The sequence below is a fragment of the Staurois parvus genome, unplaced genomic scaffold (genome assembly GCF_062004578.1).
Source record: "Staurois parvus isolate SC_StPar_1 unplaced genomic scaffold, SC_StPar_1.0 ptg001490l, whole genome shotgun sequence".
NCBI classification, from domain to species: Eukaryota; Metazoa; Chordata; class Amphibia; order Anura; family Ranidae; genus Staurois; species Staurois parvus.
The window spans coordinates 1,116,280-1,135,983 of NW_028319286.1; the positions used below are offsets into that span (position 1 = coordinate 1,116,280).

General features: G+C 44.1%; 2 protein-coding genes across 2 annotated transcripts in view; one reads left to right on the forward strand and one right to left on the reverse strand.

The window, feature by feature from the left end:
- The first annotated feature begins 450 nt into the window (after positions 1 to 450).
- On the forward strand, positions 451 to 10,378 carry LOC149435554 (fibronectin type III domain-containing protein 11-like). Its single transcript, XM_089662534.1, has 2 exons — positions 451 to 532; positions 9,383 to 10,378. Exons 1-2 carry the CDS (start codon positions 451 to 453, stop codon positions 10,345 to 10,347), a joined length of 1,047 nt encoding a protein of 348 aa, XP_089518660.1. The 3' UTR covers positions 10,348 to 10,378.
- A 2,155-nt stretch (positions 10,379 to 12,533) lies between these two features.
- HELZ2 (helicase with zinc finger 2) overlaps positions 12,534 to 19,704 on the reverse strand; it is a 62,987-nt gene continuing 55,816 nt past the window's right edge. The window contains exon 19 of the mRNA XM_089662568.1: positions 12,534 to 19,607. Within this exon, the coding sequence (XP_089518694.1) occupies positions 19,489 to 19,607 (119 nt within the window). The 3' untranslated portion in view covers positions 12,534 to 19,488. The remainder of the gene's footprint in view (positions 19,608 to 19,704) is intronic.

Here is a 19,704-nt window from a genome sequence, read left to right on the forward strand (position 1 = left end):
CATTTCAAATGTAGCATTTCAAATATATGTCTATATATATATATATTTATTGAAATATATTTTTAAATATATTGAATATGGCCAAAATTGTAGCATTTCAAATGTAGCTTTTCAAATCTCTCTCTCTATATTTTGAAATATATTGAATATGGCCAAAATTGTAGCATTTCCAATGTAGCATTTTAAATATATGTCTGTATATATATGTATATATATATATATATATTTATTGAAATATATTTTGAAATATATTGAATATGGCCAAAATTGTAGCATTTCAAATAAATGTTGATATCTTTGGGAAGAATATTTTAAAAATATATTTCAAATATATTTTTCTTCCATGTGGGCGATGGTCTTACCGATTGATACTTGCTTCAGTTGCCCTGGAGACAGTTTCCACCAATCAATGACACCCAACCTCCCCCATTCAAACCGGAAGAGGTTTGTATGAGGTATGCGGCACTTGAAGACAGCAACTGTCAGCTCAGATGGCCTCTGGGACACGGGTGTATAGGCTGGCCTTGTATCGGTGAGTGTTTCATGAGCTCTCATAAACCAAATTTTGACTATTTTTGGGGTATTTACTGCTAACAATTATAGATATTGGTCATATCTGAATCACTTTCTACCTTTCTGGAGAATCCTTTTTTTTTTATTGGCAGATGGTCTTCTGAGAAACGCATAAAAAAACGTATAAAAAGCCCTTAGCATTATGTCCTTTGTCTGCAGGTTCTTCAAAAATGCAACTGCCCTGCAATCAAACAAGCTTTATTAAAATTCCAAAGCGCACAATTTCTTGAATAATGGATTTCAAGAATAATCATCATTTTTTTTTCCCCCGTACGCAGTAAACCTTTGTTTTCACTGTCCTCACCACGCATTGCCCCAGTTAAGCTGACCATACATGTGTAGATTTTTCGTTCAAGAATTTTTGTTTCAAGAATATTCATTTGATTTGCTAATCGTTGGGGTCAAATCGATGTTCGTTTTTGACGGGAAAATTTGAAGGGGAAGGAAGGAAAAATTTTCTCAATCAAATGAATTTAATGTATGTGGTTATCGTTCAGAAATTACATTCATTTTAAAGTCGAATGTTAAAAGCAAAAGAGAATTTTTGAACGACATTTGTCCATTCGTTGAATGTACAAAGAATTTTCGTACAAATTTTCTTACGAATCTTCTCGACCGAAAAACTACACGTGTATAGCCACCATTAGTGTATGTCAGTGGACTGTTGTTGGCATCAGATGGGTTTTGCAATCCCATACAATTCTATAGGAATGCTAAATCTGCTAGAAGGGAGTCAACTGCAGGTAAAATGCCTCTGTTGGTGAACACTGAATGATATCGGAAGAATCTCGATGCTATTGACAACGACCCTTATAGGTTTACATCGTTAGGTCTAAAGCTGGCCATACACATATAGATTTTCATTCAAGAATTTTAGTTTCAAGAATATTAGTTTGATTTTCTAATCATTAGTGGGGGGTCAAATCGATGTTTGTTTTTGACCAGTGTATGTGGTTATCGTTCAGAAATTACATTCATTTTAAACTCGAATGTTAAAAGCAAAAGACAATTTTCAAACAACATTCGTCCTTTCAAAGAATTTTGTACGACTTTTTGTATGAATATTCTTATCTGAAAATCTACACGTGTATGGACAGCTTAAGTGGCAGGTAAGTAGTGACTTCATAACTGGCTTTACTAACTGCTGCCTTTTGGTAGGTGGTGGGGCATGCATAGAGGGCACTACTGAAAGCTTTAGGGGGCATTTAGACGTTTGTGTAAATTTGCCACTCACCTGAAGAGCAATCCACATTTGGAATGCTTTTCGGAGGCGACTGACAGGCAGTGAGGAGGTGATGTTACCATTTTTGCTGACAAACGCACTGCAACCACATGCATTGCATGCAGCTGCAGGGTATTTGTGGTGCTTCCCCTTTCACCTGAATGGGTCATTTTTGGTAGGCTTTCTGCCCTCTGATTACCACATGGTGGGTAGTTTTTGCCGTGGGCAAATGCCATGACTAATGCAGGCCATAGACGGTTCATTTATCGGCCGATTTTTCATCCAAAAGAATAATCGGCCAATTTTCGCATTGTTAGTGGAGCAATGGCATCGGCCGATTTTCGCGGTTTCTCCTCATTTCATTTATCGGTCATGCTGGAAAATGTGTGAAAAAGGGAGGATTTTCACACTCATTGGTGGCAACATCGATTTCCAGAACGAACGATGTTTCGTTTTTCGCACGAAAAATCGGCCGATAAACGAATCGTCTATGGCCTGCATAAGGGGTGTAAACACACCTGCCATTTTCAGATTAACCCCTTAACGCTGGTGCCTCCCAGCCCTTTAAGGGTTTCAGAAGCTGGGAGGCAGGGCGGGGTTTAGGGTGATGTGACCGCCGTGATGCGCTGTCACGGCGGTCACATGATCGGGAAAGGTCCCGATCGAAAGAGGAGATTGGGACCTTTCTGTGAGCACCGAACGTGTGTGCTGGGAGCGCGCTCTCAGGACATATGTTCTTTTTTAATAGAACGCAAATGTGCGGCCGCTCAGGGTCTAGGCCCTGACGTCAGGAGGCCGCACATTTGCATTCGCCCAGCGTGAAGAGGTTAAGGGTGGCGGCTCAGGGGCGCATGACTTACCCCGGGTTCACACCTAAACGTTTTCTGTAGTGTTTTGCAGAAACGCAGTACAGTCCATTTAACATTTCCTATGGGACACGTTCACATCTGCGTGTTTTCACCCGATGCGTTTTTTGGAAAGGGTCAGGGACTTTTTTGAACACAAAAAGTTGTGTTTTTGGTTCTATAGACTTCAATGGAAACGTTGCAGAAAAGCATGTAGTATGTTTTTGCTGTGTTTTTGCTGTGTTTTTGCTGAGCTTTGCATTTTAAATCTGCCTAGCAACAAGAAAAAAAAAAACCTCAATACGGATCGAAAACACAGGTGCAAAAACGCAATGCAGAAACGGCTCAAACGCAACCTAGCCTAAATGTAGCTTGTCCTCTAATGGGTTAAGCCTTACATTTTCAGCAGACACAGCAAAAATCTCCAGCTTCAGTATAGACTGCTAGCTTGTGCAGAAACTACATGCCCTTTGAACGGTAGGATGCAGACTTTTCAGTCCAATGAGATGTTAAAATTGGAGCCACATGGCTAAATATAAAGAAAAATGAAGATTCTCATCCTTGTGTTGAATCTTTGTGAATTGAGCTACACTGACTGTTGCTTCGGATGACCAAATCTGTTCTCATGTTGCTTTGCCAGCCTGTGCCCAGGGTTCAGTGCTGCCCTAGTTCTTCCTGAACCCTCAGTAAGGACACGTTACATGGATTGAGATTTGCATTTGGTGCTGGCGGAGGGGAGGGATGATGGAGAGATATTCTGATCCTTTATTTCTCCCCTAATGGGACCAAGCTCATCTCTGGCACAGATTCTGGTACTGTCTGTCATGTGCAAATATAAACCTAGTACAGTCTATCACATAGACCTGACATGATGACCCACTTAGCAGTTCTGTAGTTACTTTGCTGCCCTCTGCTGGTAAAAAAATAAAATGCAATGCATGAGTGAATTCAATTTTATTTTTAGACAAAAGTATTTTATTATTTTTTATTTATTTCAGGTACTTCTATAGCGCCATCAATTTACGCAGCGCTTTACATAAATATTGTACATTCACATCAGTCCCTAACCCTCAAGGGGCGTACCATCTAAGGTCCCTAACCCTCAAGGGGCGTACAATCTAAGGTCCCTAACCCTCAAGGGGCGTACCATCTAAGGTCCCTAACCCTCAAGGGGCGTACAATCTAAGGTCCCTAACCCTCAAGGGGCATACAATCTAAGGTCCCTAACCCTCAAGGGGCGTACAATCTAAGGTCCCTAACCCTCAAGGGGGTACAATTTAAGGTCCCTAACCCTCAAGGGGCGTACAATCTAAGGTCCCTAACCCTCAAGGGGCGTACAATCTAAGGTCCCTAACCCTCAAGTGGCGTACAATCTAAGGTCCCTAACCCTCAAGGGGAGTACAATCTAAGGTCCCTAACCCTCAAGGGGCGTACAATCTAAGGTCCCTAACCCTCAAGGGGCGTACAATCTAAGGTCCCTAACCCTCAAGGGGAGTACAATCTAAGGTCCCTAACCCCCAAGGGGCGTACAATCTAAGGTCCCTAACCCTCAAGGGGCGTACAATCTAAGGTCCCTAACCCTCAAGGGGCGTACAATCTAAGGTCCCTAACCCTCAAGGGGCGTACAATCTAAGATCCCTAACCCTCAAGGGGTGTACAATCTAAGGTCCCTAACCCTCAAGGGGCGTACAATCTAAGGTCCCTAACTTACATTCATACATACACATATTAGGGACAATTTAGACATCCAGGATCCAATTCACCTACCAGCATGACTTTGGATTGTAGCATCTTTTTTCTGTGTTTCTGTGTCTCCTATTGATGGTTTTAGTCTCTATTAATGGAGGCTTTTCACTGAAATAAAATCTCATTCAAGCAGAACTTTATCTGTATAAAAAAAAAGTCTTTCTATTGCAGAAAAAAACATATTACATCTATTTTTTTTATACCATGTCTGGGAGGAAATGCTTGTTGCCTGGATGTACAGGAGTATAGGGGGACCCAAATCTCTAGCAACACCTGCGTTAATTTTTATTTTTTTTTTAGACAAAAGTATCTTTTTTTCTGTGTTTTTATTCTCTGTGTCTCCTTTGGATGGTTTTAGTCTATTCTAGAATTTACCTTTTAATGGAGGCTTTTCACTGAAATAAAATCTCATTCAAGCAGAACTTTATCTGTAAACAAAAAAAAAGTCTTTCTATTGCAGAGGAGACATACTACATCTATTTTTTTATACCTTATAATAAATGCTTCTTAAAATTAGCTCATTGTATCTCGGAACTCCTTAGTACCAGGTTGAAGTAAAGCAGAATTAAAGTTGTAGTACTTAACTCCAATGTGGTCCGACACCCACAAGGTCTCCCAACTGTCCAGCAGTGGGCAGAGGTTAGGAGGGGCTGGCCTGCACGCTTAGGAGACCCTGGCCAATCCCCAAGCAGCAGGCTTGGCATGGGGCCAGGGCAGCCTTTAAATGGAGTGAGAAGGCTGAGGTGCAGGAGCTTGGGAGGGGGGTCCAGTTGGGAAGGAGACCACCTCCAGGCAGTGGTACTGGAGAGGAAGAAAGCTTAGACCTCATCGGCCCCCAGAGTGAGGACCACCTGTGCAGCAGGGAAGGAGCCAGCACAGCGGAAGGCCTAAAAGCAGCTACCAACCCACCAGCTCATAAGAACAGGACTGAGTGAGTAATCCTACACTACCCGGGCCAGTTAAAGGGGAAAGAAACACTCTAGTGCAGGGGTGGGCAACTGTGGTCCTCCAGCTGTTGGTGAACTACAAGTCCCATCATGCCTCTGCCTTTGGGAGTCATGCTTGTAATGGTCAGTTTTGCAATGCCTCATGGGAATTGTAGTTCTACAACAGCTGGAGGGCCACAGTTGCCCACCCCTGCTCTAGTGGATAACCTGATTAGCTCCTTAATGGGGACTGTTTATAGATTAAAGAGGCAGGCACTGGATCCCCTTGCCCAGGGATTCCTTCAGACAGCTGGATAAGACAGAATTATCTGGGGTCTGCGGTGGTACACCAGGAGAGGCTGGAGAGCTCTCCAAGAAGAGGTTTTGCTGTGTAAAGACTTGTACATAGCCCCAGGAGGTTGTCCTCCGTTTTACAGTTCCTTGGGCATCCCATGTATCCCTCAGCCCCATCCGAGTTTCAATCCCCTAACAAAATCCCCCCCAAAAAAGTTCAAAGACTGTTTACTGTCTCTAGAATGCATGTCTGGAAGGATATGCGTGTTGCCTGGCTGTACAACACTATAGGGAGACCAAAATCTCTAGCGACTCCTAGGGACAAACCAAAAACACTGTTTAATAAATTTTTAGCATTCAGATCAAACTCGCCCATCCATTCACATCTCTCCATCTTTAATTTGTTGAGAATTCACTTTGAACCCCCCCCCCCCCCGGCATTTCTAGCCAGCAGACAATTAATGTAGCATTTGCTTGGAATCCATCTGTCCTTAGCTCAGGGATGCAGGCAGAGGGATGTGCTGATAAAGCCCCTCCTCTCCATAATAGAAAAAAATGCTATGAAGACTCCTGGAATAGAATGTTGATTAAGAGAGTTTAGTTCGGATTAAACCCTTAACGTCTGTGCCTTCCAGCCCTTTAAGGGGTTTCTTATACCGGGAGGCAGGGTTTATGATCATGTGACTACAGTGATTAGCTGTCACAGCGGTAACATGATCGGAAAGCTCCCAACAGGGGCGGACTGACCATTTGGAAACTCGGGCATTGCAGGGCCTGGGGTCAGTAGGGGGACCCATGAGATGCCCCTGGTACCTTTTTCATAGGCTTTTTTGAGTTTGGGCAAGGACACAGGGGCCCCATGATCCATTATTGCCCGGGGGCCCCATGAGTTGTCAGTCCGCCCCTGGCTCCCAATCACAAGTAGCGATAAGGAGCTTTCCGTTAGGCGCCGCTCTCGGCCCAGGTTTTTTACATTTTGGTACACATATATGTGGCCTCTCGGTTTCAAGGCCCACCCACCAACGCCTTCCAGCCCTTTAAGGGGTTTCTCATGCCGGGAGGCAGGGCAGGGTTTATGATCATGTGACTAAAGTGATTAGCTGTCACAGCGGTCACATGATCGGAAAGCTCCCGATCACAAGTAGCAATGAGGAGCTTTCCGTTAGGTGCTGCTCTTGGCCCAGGTTTGTTTGCAATTTGGTACACATATATGTGGCCTCTCGGTTTCAAGGCCCACCCACCGAGAGGTGGCATATATGTGTACTCTTGGCACAAAGAGGTTAAATGCAATTTTTCCAGAATACACTAAAACCTTCACAAAAAAATAGGAAATACCTACTCTGCCTAGCCTCCTACTTTAATCCAAAAACTAAAGACACTCTTTAACCCCCAACGTGGGGCAGCACAGTGGCTAAATGGTTAGCACTTCCGCCTGACAGTACTAGGGTCGCAGCCACGGCACCACCTGCCTGGAGTTTGCATGTTCTCCCTGTGCCTGCGTGGGTTTCCTTCAGGTACACCAGCTTCCTCCCACACTCCAAAGACATGCTGGTAGGTTAATTGGATCCTGTCTAAATTGGCCCTAGTATGTATGAATGTAAGTTACGGACCTTAGATTGTACGCCCCTTGAGGGTTAGGGACTGATGTGAATGTACAATATACAGGTGAAACTCGAAAAATTTGAATATCGTGCAAAAGTTCATCTATTTTAGTGCAGCAACTTAAAAGGTGAAACTAATATATGAGATAGACTCATTACATGCAAACCAAGATAGTTCAAGCCGTGATTTGTCATCATTGTGATGATTATGGCTTACAGCTCATGAAAACCCCAAATCCACAATCTCAGAAAATTAGAATATTTCATACAATCAATAAAACACGGATTGTACATAGAACAATATCGGACCTCTGAAAAGTAGAAGCATGCATATGTACTCAGTACTTGGTTTGGGCCCCTTTGCAGCAATTACTGCCTCAATGCAGCGTGGCATGGAAGCTATCAGCCTGTGGCACTGCTGAGGTGTTATGGAAGACCAGGATGCTTCAATAGTGGCCTTCAGCTCTTCTGTCTCATGTCTCTCATCTTTCTCTCGGCAATGCCCCATAGATTCTCTATGGGGTTCAGGTCAGGCGAGTTTGCTGGCCAATCAAGCACAGTAATCCCACTGAACCAGGTTTGAACCAGGTTTTGGTGCTTTTGGCAGTGTGGGTGGTGCCAAGTCCTGCTGGAAAATGAAGTCAGAATCCCCATAAAGCTCGTCTGTGGAAGGAAGCATGAAGTGCTCCAAAATCTCCTGGTAGACCCTGGACTTAATGAAGCACAGTGGACCAACACCAGCAGATGACACGGCTCCCCAAATCAACACAGACTGTGGAAACTTCACACTGGACTTTAAGCATCTTGCAGTGTGTGCCTCTCCATTCTTCCTCCATACTCGGGGTCCTTGGGCCTCTCCATCCTTCCTCCATACTCGGGGTCCTTGGGCCTCTCCATCCTTCCTCCATACTCAGGGTCCTTGGGCCTCTCCATTCTTCCTCCATACTCGGGGTCCTTGTGCCTCTCCATTCTTCCTCCATACTCGGGGTCCGTGGGCCTCTCCATTCTTCCTCCATACTCGGGGTCCTTGGGCCTCTCCATTCTTCCTCCATACTCGGGGTCCATGTGCCTCTCCATTCTTCCTCCATACTCGGGGTCCTTGTGCCTCTCCATGCTTCCTCCATACTCGGGGTCCTTGGGCCTCTCCAGTCTTCCTCCATACTTGGGGTCCTTGGGCCTTTCCATTCTTCCTCCATACTCTGGGTCCTTGTGCCTCTCCATTCTTCCTCCATACTCGGGGTCCTTGGTTTCCAAATGAGGTGCAAAAGTTGCTCTCATCAGAAAAGAGGACTTTGGACCACTGAGCAACAGACCAGGTCTGTTTTTCTTTAGCCCAGGTAAGACGCTTCTGACGTTGTTTGTTGCTCAGGAGCGGCTTGACAAGAGGAATACGACATTTGAAGCCCATGTCCAGGATCCGTCTGTGTGTGGTGGCTCTTGATGCACTGACTCCAGCCTCAGTCCACTCCTTGTGAAAGTCCCCAACACTTTTGAATGGCCTTTTCCTGACAATCCTCTCCAGTCTGCGGTCATCCCTGCTGCTTGTGCACCTTTTTCTTCCACACCTTTCCCTTCCACATAACTTTCTATTAATGTGCTTTGATACAGCACTTTGGGAACATCCAACTTCTTTTGCAATGACCTTTTGAGGCTTTCCCTCCTTATGGAGGGTGTCAATGATGGTTTTCTGCACAACTGTCAGGTCAGCAGTCTTTCCCATGATTGTGATTCCTACTGAACCAGACTGAGAGACCATTTAAAGGCTCCGGAACCCTTTGCAGGTGTTATGGCTTAATTAGCTGATTAGAGTGGGACACTTTGAGCCGAGAATATTGCACCTTTGCACAATATTCTCATTTTCTGAGATTGTGGATTTGGGGTTTTCATGAGCTGTAAGCCATAATCATCACAATTATGACAAATCACGGCTTGAACTATCTTGGTTTGCATGTAATGAATCTATCTCATTTATTAGTTTCACCTTTTAAGTTGCATTACTGAAATAAATTAACTTTTGCACAATATTCTAATTTTTTCGAGTTTCACCTGTATATATGTAAAGCGCAGCGTAAATTGACGGCTCTATATAAGTACCTGAAATAAATAAATTGTACCAATTGCTGTTCTTTTTTTAAGGGTCTGCTTGTCAATATGTCTTGCCTTTATCTTGGATAGGGTTACGGTGGTACAGATCCTCAATGGCTCACTCTAAAAGCGACAATGACTTGACAAGCGGTGTGACATCTGTCGACTCAGATGAGGAGGAAGAAGAAACGTACACAGTTTTATTCTGCCGGAAGGGCTACCTGCGGCTCATAGATGAACACATAGGCATGGCCACGTTCAAACGTTATGAAGACCGGGTGGAGCTGCTCAAAAAAAGTTCGTTTTTCATCACCATCGTGCCAAAACAAACATTATTTGGTCTACAATATGTGCAAACCATTTACGCAATGCGTCTTTTGGACCCTCAGAAATTCAAACGTATGAAAGAAGTAGGTTTTGAGCAGACCATGATGCACCTATTATTCCTCCAGAAATACTTGGAAGAGCTGAAGAATAGAAGAGAAGAAATGGTGGAGATGATCAAGACAAACACAGACTTCTCTATAGCAATACAGCAGGGCATATACAAACATCTGTGGGATGAACAGGAATTAGTCGGCGATTTTAGGAACATGCTAACGGCTGCACCACTGCAAATTACACGCCTTTGCATATCGGAAACTTCAGTCCACCACCTTCCCCCCTTAAGTCTGTTCTTGAGCATCAAAGGGCCAGTGATGTTTGATCAATTGGAGTCAACGGCTTTTGACGATTGGGCTTTTCTGAGCTGGCATGTTTCCGGACAGAAAGTGCTGACGGAACGTTTTGAACTGCGCTTTCAACAGCTAAACGTACCGTCCAATGAAGTGGCACACAGTGGCGTATACATTGTGAATGACAGCAACTTCAAGGTCCCTGATCTCCTGCCAGAAAAGACGTATGAGTTTTCCATCCGGAGGAAAGAGGCGTGCAACCTAGTGTATGATGACTGGCATGACGTCCTCACGCTGAGTACCTGTGAAGCCTGGTGGGCACATCCTGATCCAAAGTCTAACACATTAGGTGACCACGAAACACAATGTGACTCCAAGTAAAATTATGAATAAAAGTAACTGAAAAAATAAACTTTTATGTGTCCGAGAGTTCTTCTACTACACACAGGAAGGAGGACTTGTTTAGAAAATTATGGGTGGTAAGAATTAGCCTCATCTTTGTTGAGCACCCCCTCCAATCCCCTACCCTACTTTACCTGACAGCTGGACGGTGACAACACATTTTAAACACAGCAATTCTGAAGATGCAATGTCTATTTTTTGGCCTATTAAAGAATAGGAGCACATTAGGTATGCTCACTCTGAGCTTGACCCCCGCCAACACGCATGCCTCATTTCGACTTTCAGCTGGCACTTGGCAAAGCAATATAAAGTCCATGCAAACCCTAACAATGAATTCCATTCTTAATACATATCTTACTTATAAATGCATTTTTTTCCTGTATATGCTCTACAAGGGAAAAATTCTATCAGAAATCCCGTGATTTTATAACTTCCTGTGTTCTCTGCTTGTGCACATTAGTTATCAACTCTGCCCAATTCACTTCTGTGAGCTACAGAACACCTCCTCTCTGTGTATGGAGAAGAGTTGTGCTGTAGTCCTAAAACACTTTTTGTCCTAGGGTGACAACAGTGCTTCTCAAGAGATACAGTACGGATCAGGGGCGGACTGATCATTTGGAAACTCAGGCACTGCCCCAGGGCCTGGGGTCAGTAGGGGGCCCCATGAGATGCCCCTGGTACCTTTTTCATAGGCTTTTTTGAGTTTGGGCAAGGACACAGGGGCCCCATGATCCCCTATTGCCCGGGGGCCCCATGAGTTGTCAGTCCGCCCCTGGTACGGATTTAAATTTGTCTGGTTCAGCCCATGTATTGGCACCCTGGTTGTGCACAAGTTGACCTATGGATTGATTTGTAAGCAGCGATTCTGTTGGGTTTTTCCCAAACGATTAGTGCCACCATCTATAGCCGGCAACACGAAGCCCTTGTTCACACTGATGCTGTGATTCGCATGTGATTCGCACAAGAACCGCACTGCATTTCTGTGCAAATCACATGCGATTTGTGTGTGGAATTCGTAGCATTTTCAGTGCAAATTCCGCACCGCATCAGAATCGCACCCCGTTCATGCAAACCGCTGCGGGTGTGTATGTTAACAACACCCCGAAAGCGGTCCGCAAAACGCGGTGCGATGTGAAGAATCAGATCGCATAGCTGTGAATACCCGTGCGATCCGATTCTAGTGCGGACCAAAAAAAGGGTCCTGCACATTTTTGGTGCGAATAGAGCCATACAAAATGTACGGCTCCGATCGTAACGCACACAAATCGCATGTGATTTGCACAGGAATGCGGTGCGGTTCCTGTGCGAATCACATGAGATATACGGAGCTGCACGTATGTGAACTCAAGCTAATCATTGTATTCTGCGGACACCCTGCACTTCCTGCCAGCAGAGCACAATAGTACTGCTTGTGGGATTCCTCCATCAACACTGAATGTGTTGATGGGGATACCAAGCAATTTTCTTTCCGTACACACATAGTGGAAGGAAAGAAAATTGTATATTGGCCTGCCAAAGGCTGGCCATACACTATACAATTTTCTGTCCAATTTCCTTTAGATTTACATTTAACTATGTAGTGTAAGAGCCCGCCTAATTGGATACAACTGAAAGTGTTGTTAAAGTTTGACCTCCTATTATATGGTTTTTGGTAAATCTAAAGCAAAATTCTCAAGAACATTATTATTATTATACAGTATTTATAAAGCGCCAATAGTTCGCTCAGCGCTGTACATAACAAAGGGGGACAGAACATGTGACAGAACAATACCAATACAATGCAAAACATGAGGGGATCGAGGGCCCTGCTCTTTCGAGCTTACAATCTAGGCTGGCCATAGATTATACAATTTTCTTGAGATTTTTGGTTTAGATTTACCAAAAACCATATAATAGGTGGTCAAAACTAACAACACTTTCAATTGTATCCAATTAGGCGGGCTCTTACACTACATAGTTGAAGGTAAAGTAAATCTAAAGGAAAATTGGGCAGAAATTGGACAGAAAATTGTATAGTGTATGGCCAGCCTTAGTGTTCTCACCTTAGGAAAGGAAGTGTGGAAGAATCACCGAGTGAAAATAAAGGAAAAATGCCTGACAATAAAAGAAAACTAATGCAGACACCCCATTGATATGGGTAACGTAAACCACATTGAAAACAGCAGTTTGACATCATAGTGAAATTTATTTCAAGAATTAAAACCTAAAAATACATTTCATATAAAACAATTGTGGAAAAATAACTTATTGTTTGTTTGTTTTTTTCATTTTCACTGCTAGATTTAATACCCTATAAAATGTACAGATGCCATACCTTTGGGAAATGTGAACGCAACGCTTTACAGTGGTTTAAAAGCCTGAACTAACCATGTGATCGGAAAAGGACAATAAAAGGGTCAATTAACTTGATATATTTTGGTGGGATGCCTGTGTTCCCAGCATTACCAACCCGCCCCTGCGGCTGCCCCTGCCAAGGGCTTCTCACTCTCTCAAATGTGTTATTTGCTGCACATTAGAGAGTAGAGGGGTTAAAAAGAAGCCATTAACAGAATCCATCCCTAATCCATAAGTGGACTGACCCTTTAAGTTTTAAATGGATATACACAACACAGCTATTCTGTGGCTGAGATAACAATTGAACCAATTCATTTACTAGGACTTATGCAGGCCATAGACGGGTGGTAAAATGTCCGATTTTTCAGCCGAAAAAAAAAAAATCGTCCGATTTTCGACCTGTCTGTGTGTTAATTGGTCGGCCATTTTTCGGGGTTTTGGCACATTTTTTTTATCGGTAAAGTTGGAAAATTTGCGGCCGATTTTGACGATCGGCCGATTTTCCCGGCAATGATGGGCAAATCAGCCGATCGTTTTACCGATAAAAAATTTGCGCATGAGCCATGACCTGCAAGAAGAAGAAGAAGAGGAAGAAAAAGAAGAAGAAGAAAAGAAGAAAAAGAAGAAGAGGAAGAAGAAAAGAAGAAGAAGAAAAAGAAAAAGAAGAAGAAGAAAAGAAGAAGAAAAAGAAGAAAAGGAAGAAGAAGAAGAAAAGAAGAGGGGAAGAAGAAGAAGAAGAAAAGAAGAAAAGAAGAAGGAGAAGAAGAAAAAGAAGAAAAGGAAAAAGAAGAAGAAGAAAAAGAAGAAGAAAAAGAAGAAGAAGAAGAAGAAGAAGAAAAGAAGAAAAGAAGAAAAGGAAGAAGAGGAAGAAAAAGAAGAATTCCAGTCCGCTATTATATTTTACATGAAAAAGTCTTGTGGTTGCAACAATGTATCCAATTTGTATCCGAATAAAAACATCTGTATCCAAAATGGATACAAATGGATACATTGTTGCAACCGCACTACTTTATTCATGTAAAATATAATAGCGGAGCTCTCTGCAAGGGACAGAAGTAAAAATGCCAGCTGTAGACGGGACAAAAAAGCGGCCGATTTGTTTACCCTTGGTGGTAACGTCAGCCGATTGAACGACCGATTTTTCGCTTTGTTTTTTTTTTAAAAACGGCTGATTTTCGACCCGTCTATGACCTGCATTAGTTATATCCTTGGGGCACTTTATGGCATGTGATGTCAGATGGTTCAAGCTCATTGTTTTAGATGTTGCTCTAGTCAAATTTTTTTTTTGCAATATTAGCACAATTTTACAATGCACACAAAACCCTGGTTGTCTTCCACAAATGAGTTGACTATGGGATATGGAAAGATGCGGACCTACGTTTTAAGCAGAATGTTCCATGTCAATGTCAGCAGCTGTTTTTATGGAAAGCTGGCCGTCTGGAATGTTGGTGGCTCACAAAAGTATTCGGCTGGCTCTTCAGGAATGTATAAAGAGAGTCTGCGGCTCTAAGAACGCAAATGGTTACTCACTGCGGCTAAACAGATACGAAAATATGTTATTGTCTGTCCTGTATTTAAAGCAGAGTTCCACTCGCCCTCAAAAAATAAAAGTCAGCAGCTACATAAACTGTAGCTGCTGACTTTTAAAAAACACAGTCACCTGTCCCTCGGTCCCGCGGTGTGTCCCCCGCAGCCCGTTTTACTGGCTGTCTTCTCTCCGTGGGTGCCGCCATCTTCAGTGTGGGCACCCGGCTGTGACAGCTTGCCGCTTCACAGCCGGGTACCCACTGCGCATGCGCGAGTAGCGCTGCGCTTCGTGAATGGTCCTGTAGTCTTCTGGGATCTGTCGCGTGTCCTTAAAGACTACAGGGAGGGAGGACACCTTCCATTTCCGATCGCCTGGGTGATCGGAGCGGAAGTGGGAGCGGGTACCTGTCAAATTCAGGTACCTGCTCCCCAAAGGGGCCAATCCTTAATGTGGAGCGAGGGACCAGTCTTTAAAGCGGAACTTCCCCTTTTGGGTGGAGCTCTGCTTTAAGGAAAGGCAAATGGAATATTGTTGCATTGGGCAACACCATTTCTTCTTTTCCAGTTTTTTAAAAACCTAATTGTGAGAGAAGAGATGGTTGATCTATTTATTTATTTTTTTTGGTTACATAATAAAAGCCGTCCTTGAACTCCAGGCAGTGACATTTCCTGGACTGAGATGATGTCACCAGTCTGCTGCAGGCGACAAGAAGCATTTCTTTGATCTTCTCCCAAAAGCAACATTGTAACTTTGTAGCAAGTCACAAGGTGAGAGGCTGCAGCAGGGGCTGATCTGTGCCAAACATTTGTGAACACAGCTAAGAAATGCACAGAAACCTGGGGGCAGGAGCGGACTGACCATTCAAGCGCTCGGGCACTGCCTGAGGGCCCGGGGTCAGTAGGGGGCCCCATGAGATGCCCCTGGTACCTTTCATAGGCTTTTTTGGGTATGGTTTGAGAGTGGGCAAGGACAGAGGGGCCCCATGATCCCCTATTGCCCGGGGGCCCCATGAGTTGTCAGTCCACCCCTGCACAGGGGCGGACTGACCATTCGAGCACTCGGGCACTGCCCGAAGGCCTGGGGTCAGTAGGGGGCCCCATGAAATGCCTCTGGTACCTTTTTTATAGGCTTTTTTGGGTGAGCTTTGAGTGTGGGCAAGGACACGGGGCCCCAAAATCCCCTATTGCTCGGGGACCCCATGAGTTGTCAGTCCGTCCCTGGAGGTGAAGCTTCACTTTGCAAAGAATACCCAATCACATGCAAGGAATAAAAGAAATAATTTTTGATTACTCATGATTGGATGATAGAAATCAGCAGAGCTTCCCCTCAGATGTACAGCAACTGAACTTGCAGTGCACAGTAATGCAGGCCATAGATGGGTCGATAATCGTCAGATTTTTCGGCCGAAAGAAAAATCGGCCGATTTTCGTACCGTTAGTGGATTAGTTCGTCGGCCGTTTTTCGTGTATTTTGCACTTTCAGATTATCGGTTATGTTGGGAAATTTGCGGCCGATTTGGATGATTTTCCCGGCAATGATGGCCAAATCGGACAATAAAAAATCAAAGTCAAAAGTCATAAAGTTCACCCCATATAACAGGCAAAACTTTTGTTCCTTCCAGGTCACGGCTCATGTGCATATTCTTTTTGGAAAAACGATCGTACGATTTGACCATCATTGAGTCCAAAATGGGTCGTTTTTCACGAATTTTCCAACATGCCCGATCACCGAACAGGGGAGGAACCACGAAAATGGGCCGGTGCCCTTGACCCACTAACAGATCGAAAATCAGCCGATTATTCTTATGTCTGATTTTCAAGTGAAAAATCGGTCAATGACCCATGTCCTATGTCCAGATAAGTAGCCATCGGGACCTGCTTCCAATCATGAGGCCACTGTCACAGTGGACACATTATCGTTGATCCTTACCAGCCCCCTGAATGTTCAGAACTGTTTAAACCAGGCGTGGGCAACTGTGGCCCTCCAGCTGTTGTAGAACTACAAGTCCCATGAGGCATTGCAAAACTGACTGTTACAAGCATGACTCCCAGTGGCTAAATGGTTAGCACTTCCACCTGGCAGTACTAGGGTTGTTGATTCAAACCACAGCGCCACCTGCCTGGAGTTTGCATCTTCTGCCTGTGCCTGCGTGTGTTTCCTCTTGGTACTCCAGTTTCCTCCCACACGCCAAAGACATGCTGGTAGGTGAATTGATTCCTGTCCAAATTGGCCCTAGTATGTGCATGTAAGTTAGGGACCTTAGATTGTACACCCCTTGAGGGTTAGGGATGGATTTGAACAGGGGTGGACTGACCATTTGGAAACTTGGGCACTGACCGAGGGCCCGGGGTCAGTAGGGGGCCCCATGTGATGCCCCTAGTACCTTTTTCATATGCTTTCTTGAGTTTGGGCAAGGACACGGGCCCCATAATCCCCTATTGCCCGGGGGCCCCATGAGTTGTCAGTCCGCCCCTGGATTTGAATGTACAATATAAATGTAAAGCGCTGTGTAAAATTGATGGTGCTATATAAGTATCAGAAATAAATAATAATAAATGATGGGACTTGTAGTTCACCAAAAGCTGGAGGGCCACAGTTGCCCACCCCTGGTTTAAACAGATGCTGAGATGGGTGGGAAAGGGTAAACAAAGATGGCTCCTTTCCCCTAGAGACAGAGAGCAGATGGGGGCATTGTCAGGAGGAGTACATTAGTTCATCTTTTATACACTGACACATTACTTATCATGCTTCACTTCCATTTAAAAAAAAATGTGATATCTGATGCTAGGTCTGCTTCGAGCAGGGAAACCTACATACCCCTCAGTACCTGAACTGAACTAATCAACATATAACACAGCACAAACAAGTTAGCATTTCAGAAATGTCATGTAAAATAAATAAGAAGAATCCATCAAGACATACACACATGGCAGCTACTGGCCCAGGTTGATTTTTGGAAGTGCCAGTTCCATGCCGTTTGTACTTTTATAGACAAATCAGCAGCATTTGCTATAGTATTTATTCTGATGATTTCTTGTTGAAATGTGTTGTTGACGGATAAACACCACACATTCCGAATGGTGCATTGGCAAAGAAACCAAGGAATATTTCTTACTTCTACATTAGGATGCAGGGGCGGACTGACCATTTGGAAACTCGGGCACTGCCCGAGGGCCCGGGGTCAGTAGGGGGCCCCATGAGATGCCCCTGGTACCTTTCTCATAGGCTTTTTTGAGTTTGGGCAAGGACACAGGGGTCCCATGATCCCCTATTGCCCGGGGGCCCCATGAGTTGTCAGTCCGCCCCTGCTAGAATGCCATTCCCACCATGCTTTAGATGATGATTACAAGCCAAAATAAAAGCTCTCCTTTTATATGCCCAGATTAGGATGCAGCTCTCCTGGAAGATAACATGCCCTAGGTCAGTGGTTCTCAGCCTTCCTAATGCCGTGACCCTTTAATACAGTTCCTCATGTTGTGGTGACCCCCAACCATAAAATTATTTACCCAGTAATTATAATTCATGAGTGTCGTTTTACCTCCAATACTGCTGCTTTCAACACAGTAGCTGCTTTCAACACAGTAGCTGCTTTTAACAGAGTAGCTGCTTTCAACACAGTAGCTGCTTTCAACACAGTAGCTGCTCTTTACACATCGGAAATATGTGTTTTCTGATGGTCTTAGGGGACCCCTGTGAAAGGGTCGTTCAACCCCCAAAGGGGTCGCGACCCACAGGTTGAAAACCACTGCCCTAGGTGATGCATAAATTTAAAAAAACAGGGAATCGCAACAATTCTTTACAAAACACTATTCATTTATTAAATGATATTCAATAAATGAATTTAATGAAGTGGTTGTTTATTGCACAAGATTTGCTGTTCTTCCCTCTTTTTTTTTTTTCATTGGCAAAGAAAGAATGCAATAATAAGACATCCCGTTGGTAGATCCTAGTTTCCAGCCTACTTATGACCATAAATAACAATTAACTGCAATATAATGCATGAGCCTGATGAAAATGAGTTTAAAAACATACCATTTGATTTACGTAATGCTTGTTGACATTGCCACTTTAAATAAAGAATAAAAATAAAATAATATATATATATTTTTTTTTTAAATACCTGCCCTTGGGTAAAAAAATTAAACAATTCAAAAAGAAGTAAAGGGATTGTAAAGGTAAATTATTTTTTTTTAAATAACAAACATGTTACACTTACCCGCTTGCCTGCAATGATTTAGCACATAGCAGCCCCAATCCTCCTCTTCTTGGGTCCCCCGCTCCCCATTAAGGATTGGCACCTTTGGGGAGTGGGGGTGGAATGGGTACCCGAATTTGACAGGTACCCACGTCCGCTGCGATCACCTGGGCGATCGGAAATGGAAGTTGTCCTCCTAACCTCCCTCCTTGCAGTCTTGTGGGACATGTGACAGGTCCCAGAAGACGACGGGGCCATTCAGGAAGCTCCTGGTCCCTCTCTCCCATGAGTGCTCCCATTGCAAGCTGCTTGCTCTGGGAGCACTCGTGCATGCTCACTCACGAGCAAGACACATAGACTGCTGCTCGGCCCCCAACCCTCCCCTGATCCCAGGTCACTAGCTGTGATTGACAGCAGTAGGAGTCAATTGGGCAGTCTTACAGTCACCAGAGTTTGACCACCCTGCCAACTGAGCTACATAGCCTAAAGCTGGCCCTACGCTGTAGGATTTGTCTCATCCATCCCAGCTGGGCTGAACAGGAGAAAACACTCCCCCCATCCAGTGGATGGATCCCTTCAGGCAGGTACTGTATTCTGACAGCTGAGTACCCAAACAGTGCCTGCACTTAATTGGATGCAGCCACTGTTCAGTGGACAATTTTCTGCCCAGCCCCTTCAAGTTTCAGATCGTTGGGCAGGAGAATGCTACTCCCTTGTCAGAGACACCCACTCAAGGACATCTGAGGTGTGTAGCCAGAAATCCTCTACGACAACACAGAGAATGGGAGGTTAATACAGGCAGGGTAAATGTATTTTCAGATAACTCCAAGTGGAAACTGGGATAAAATCACAACATATGGCAGCACCAGACTACAACAACAAAAAATGTGTGACACTTCAGCTGGGATTTGAATATGGTAAAAAATTTCCTCTTTTGTACTCATCACCTAAATCCTGGAGCAAGCATTCCCTGAAACAGTTTAGGTACATACTTTACTGTACAGGTGACCAGCACCGTTATTTTATTTATTTTGTATAAACTGAGAATCGGTGGGATTTCTTTTCAGCGTCTGCGGTTGGGCACAACCATGATATCAGCAGCACGGACACGGGCCCCCCTCTGGGTGTAGTGCTGCAGAAGTCTCTTCCATAGAGGACAACACCACAACAGATTAGAGTTTCCTGCGAAAAATAATTTTAAACATTTTTTTTTTAATGGCACAACACAGAATCATAGCTCTATGTGTTATATATATATATTGCACTGTTAAAGAGAACC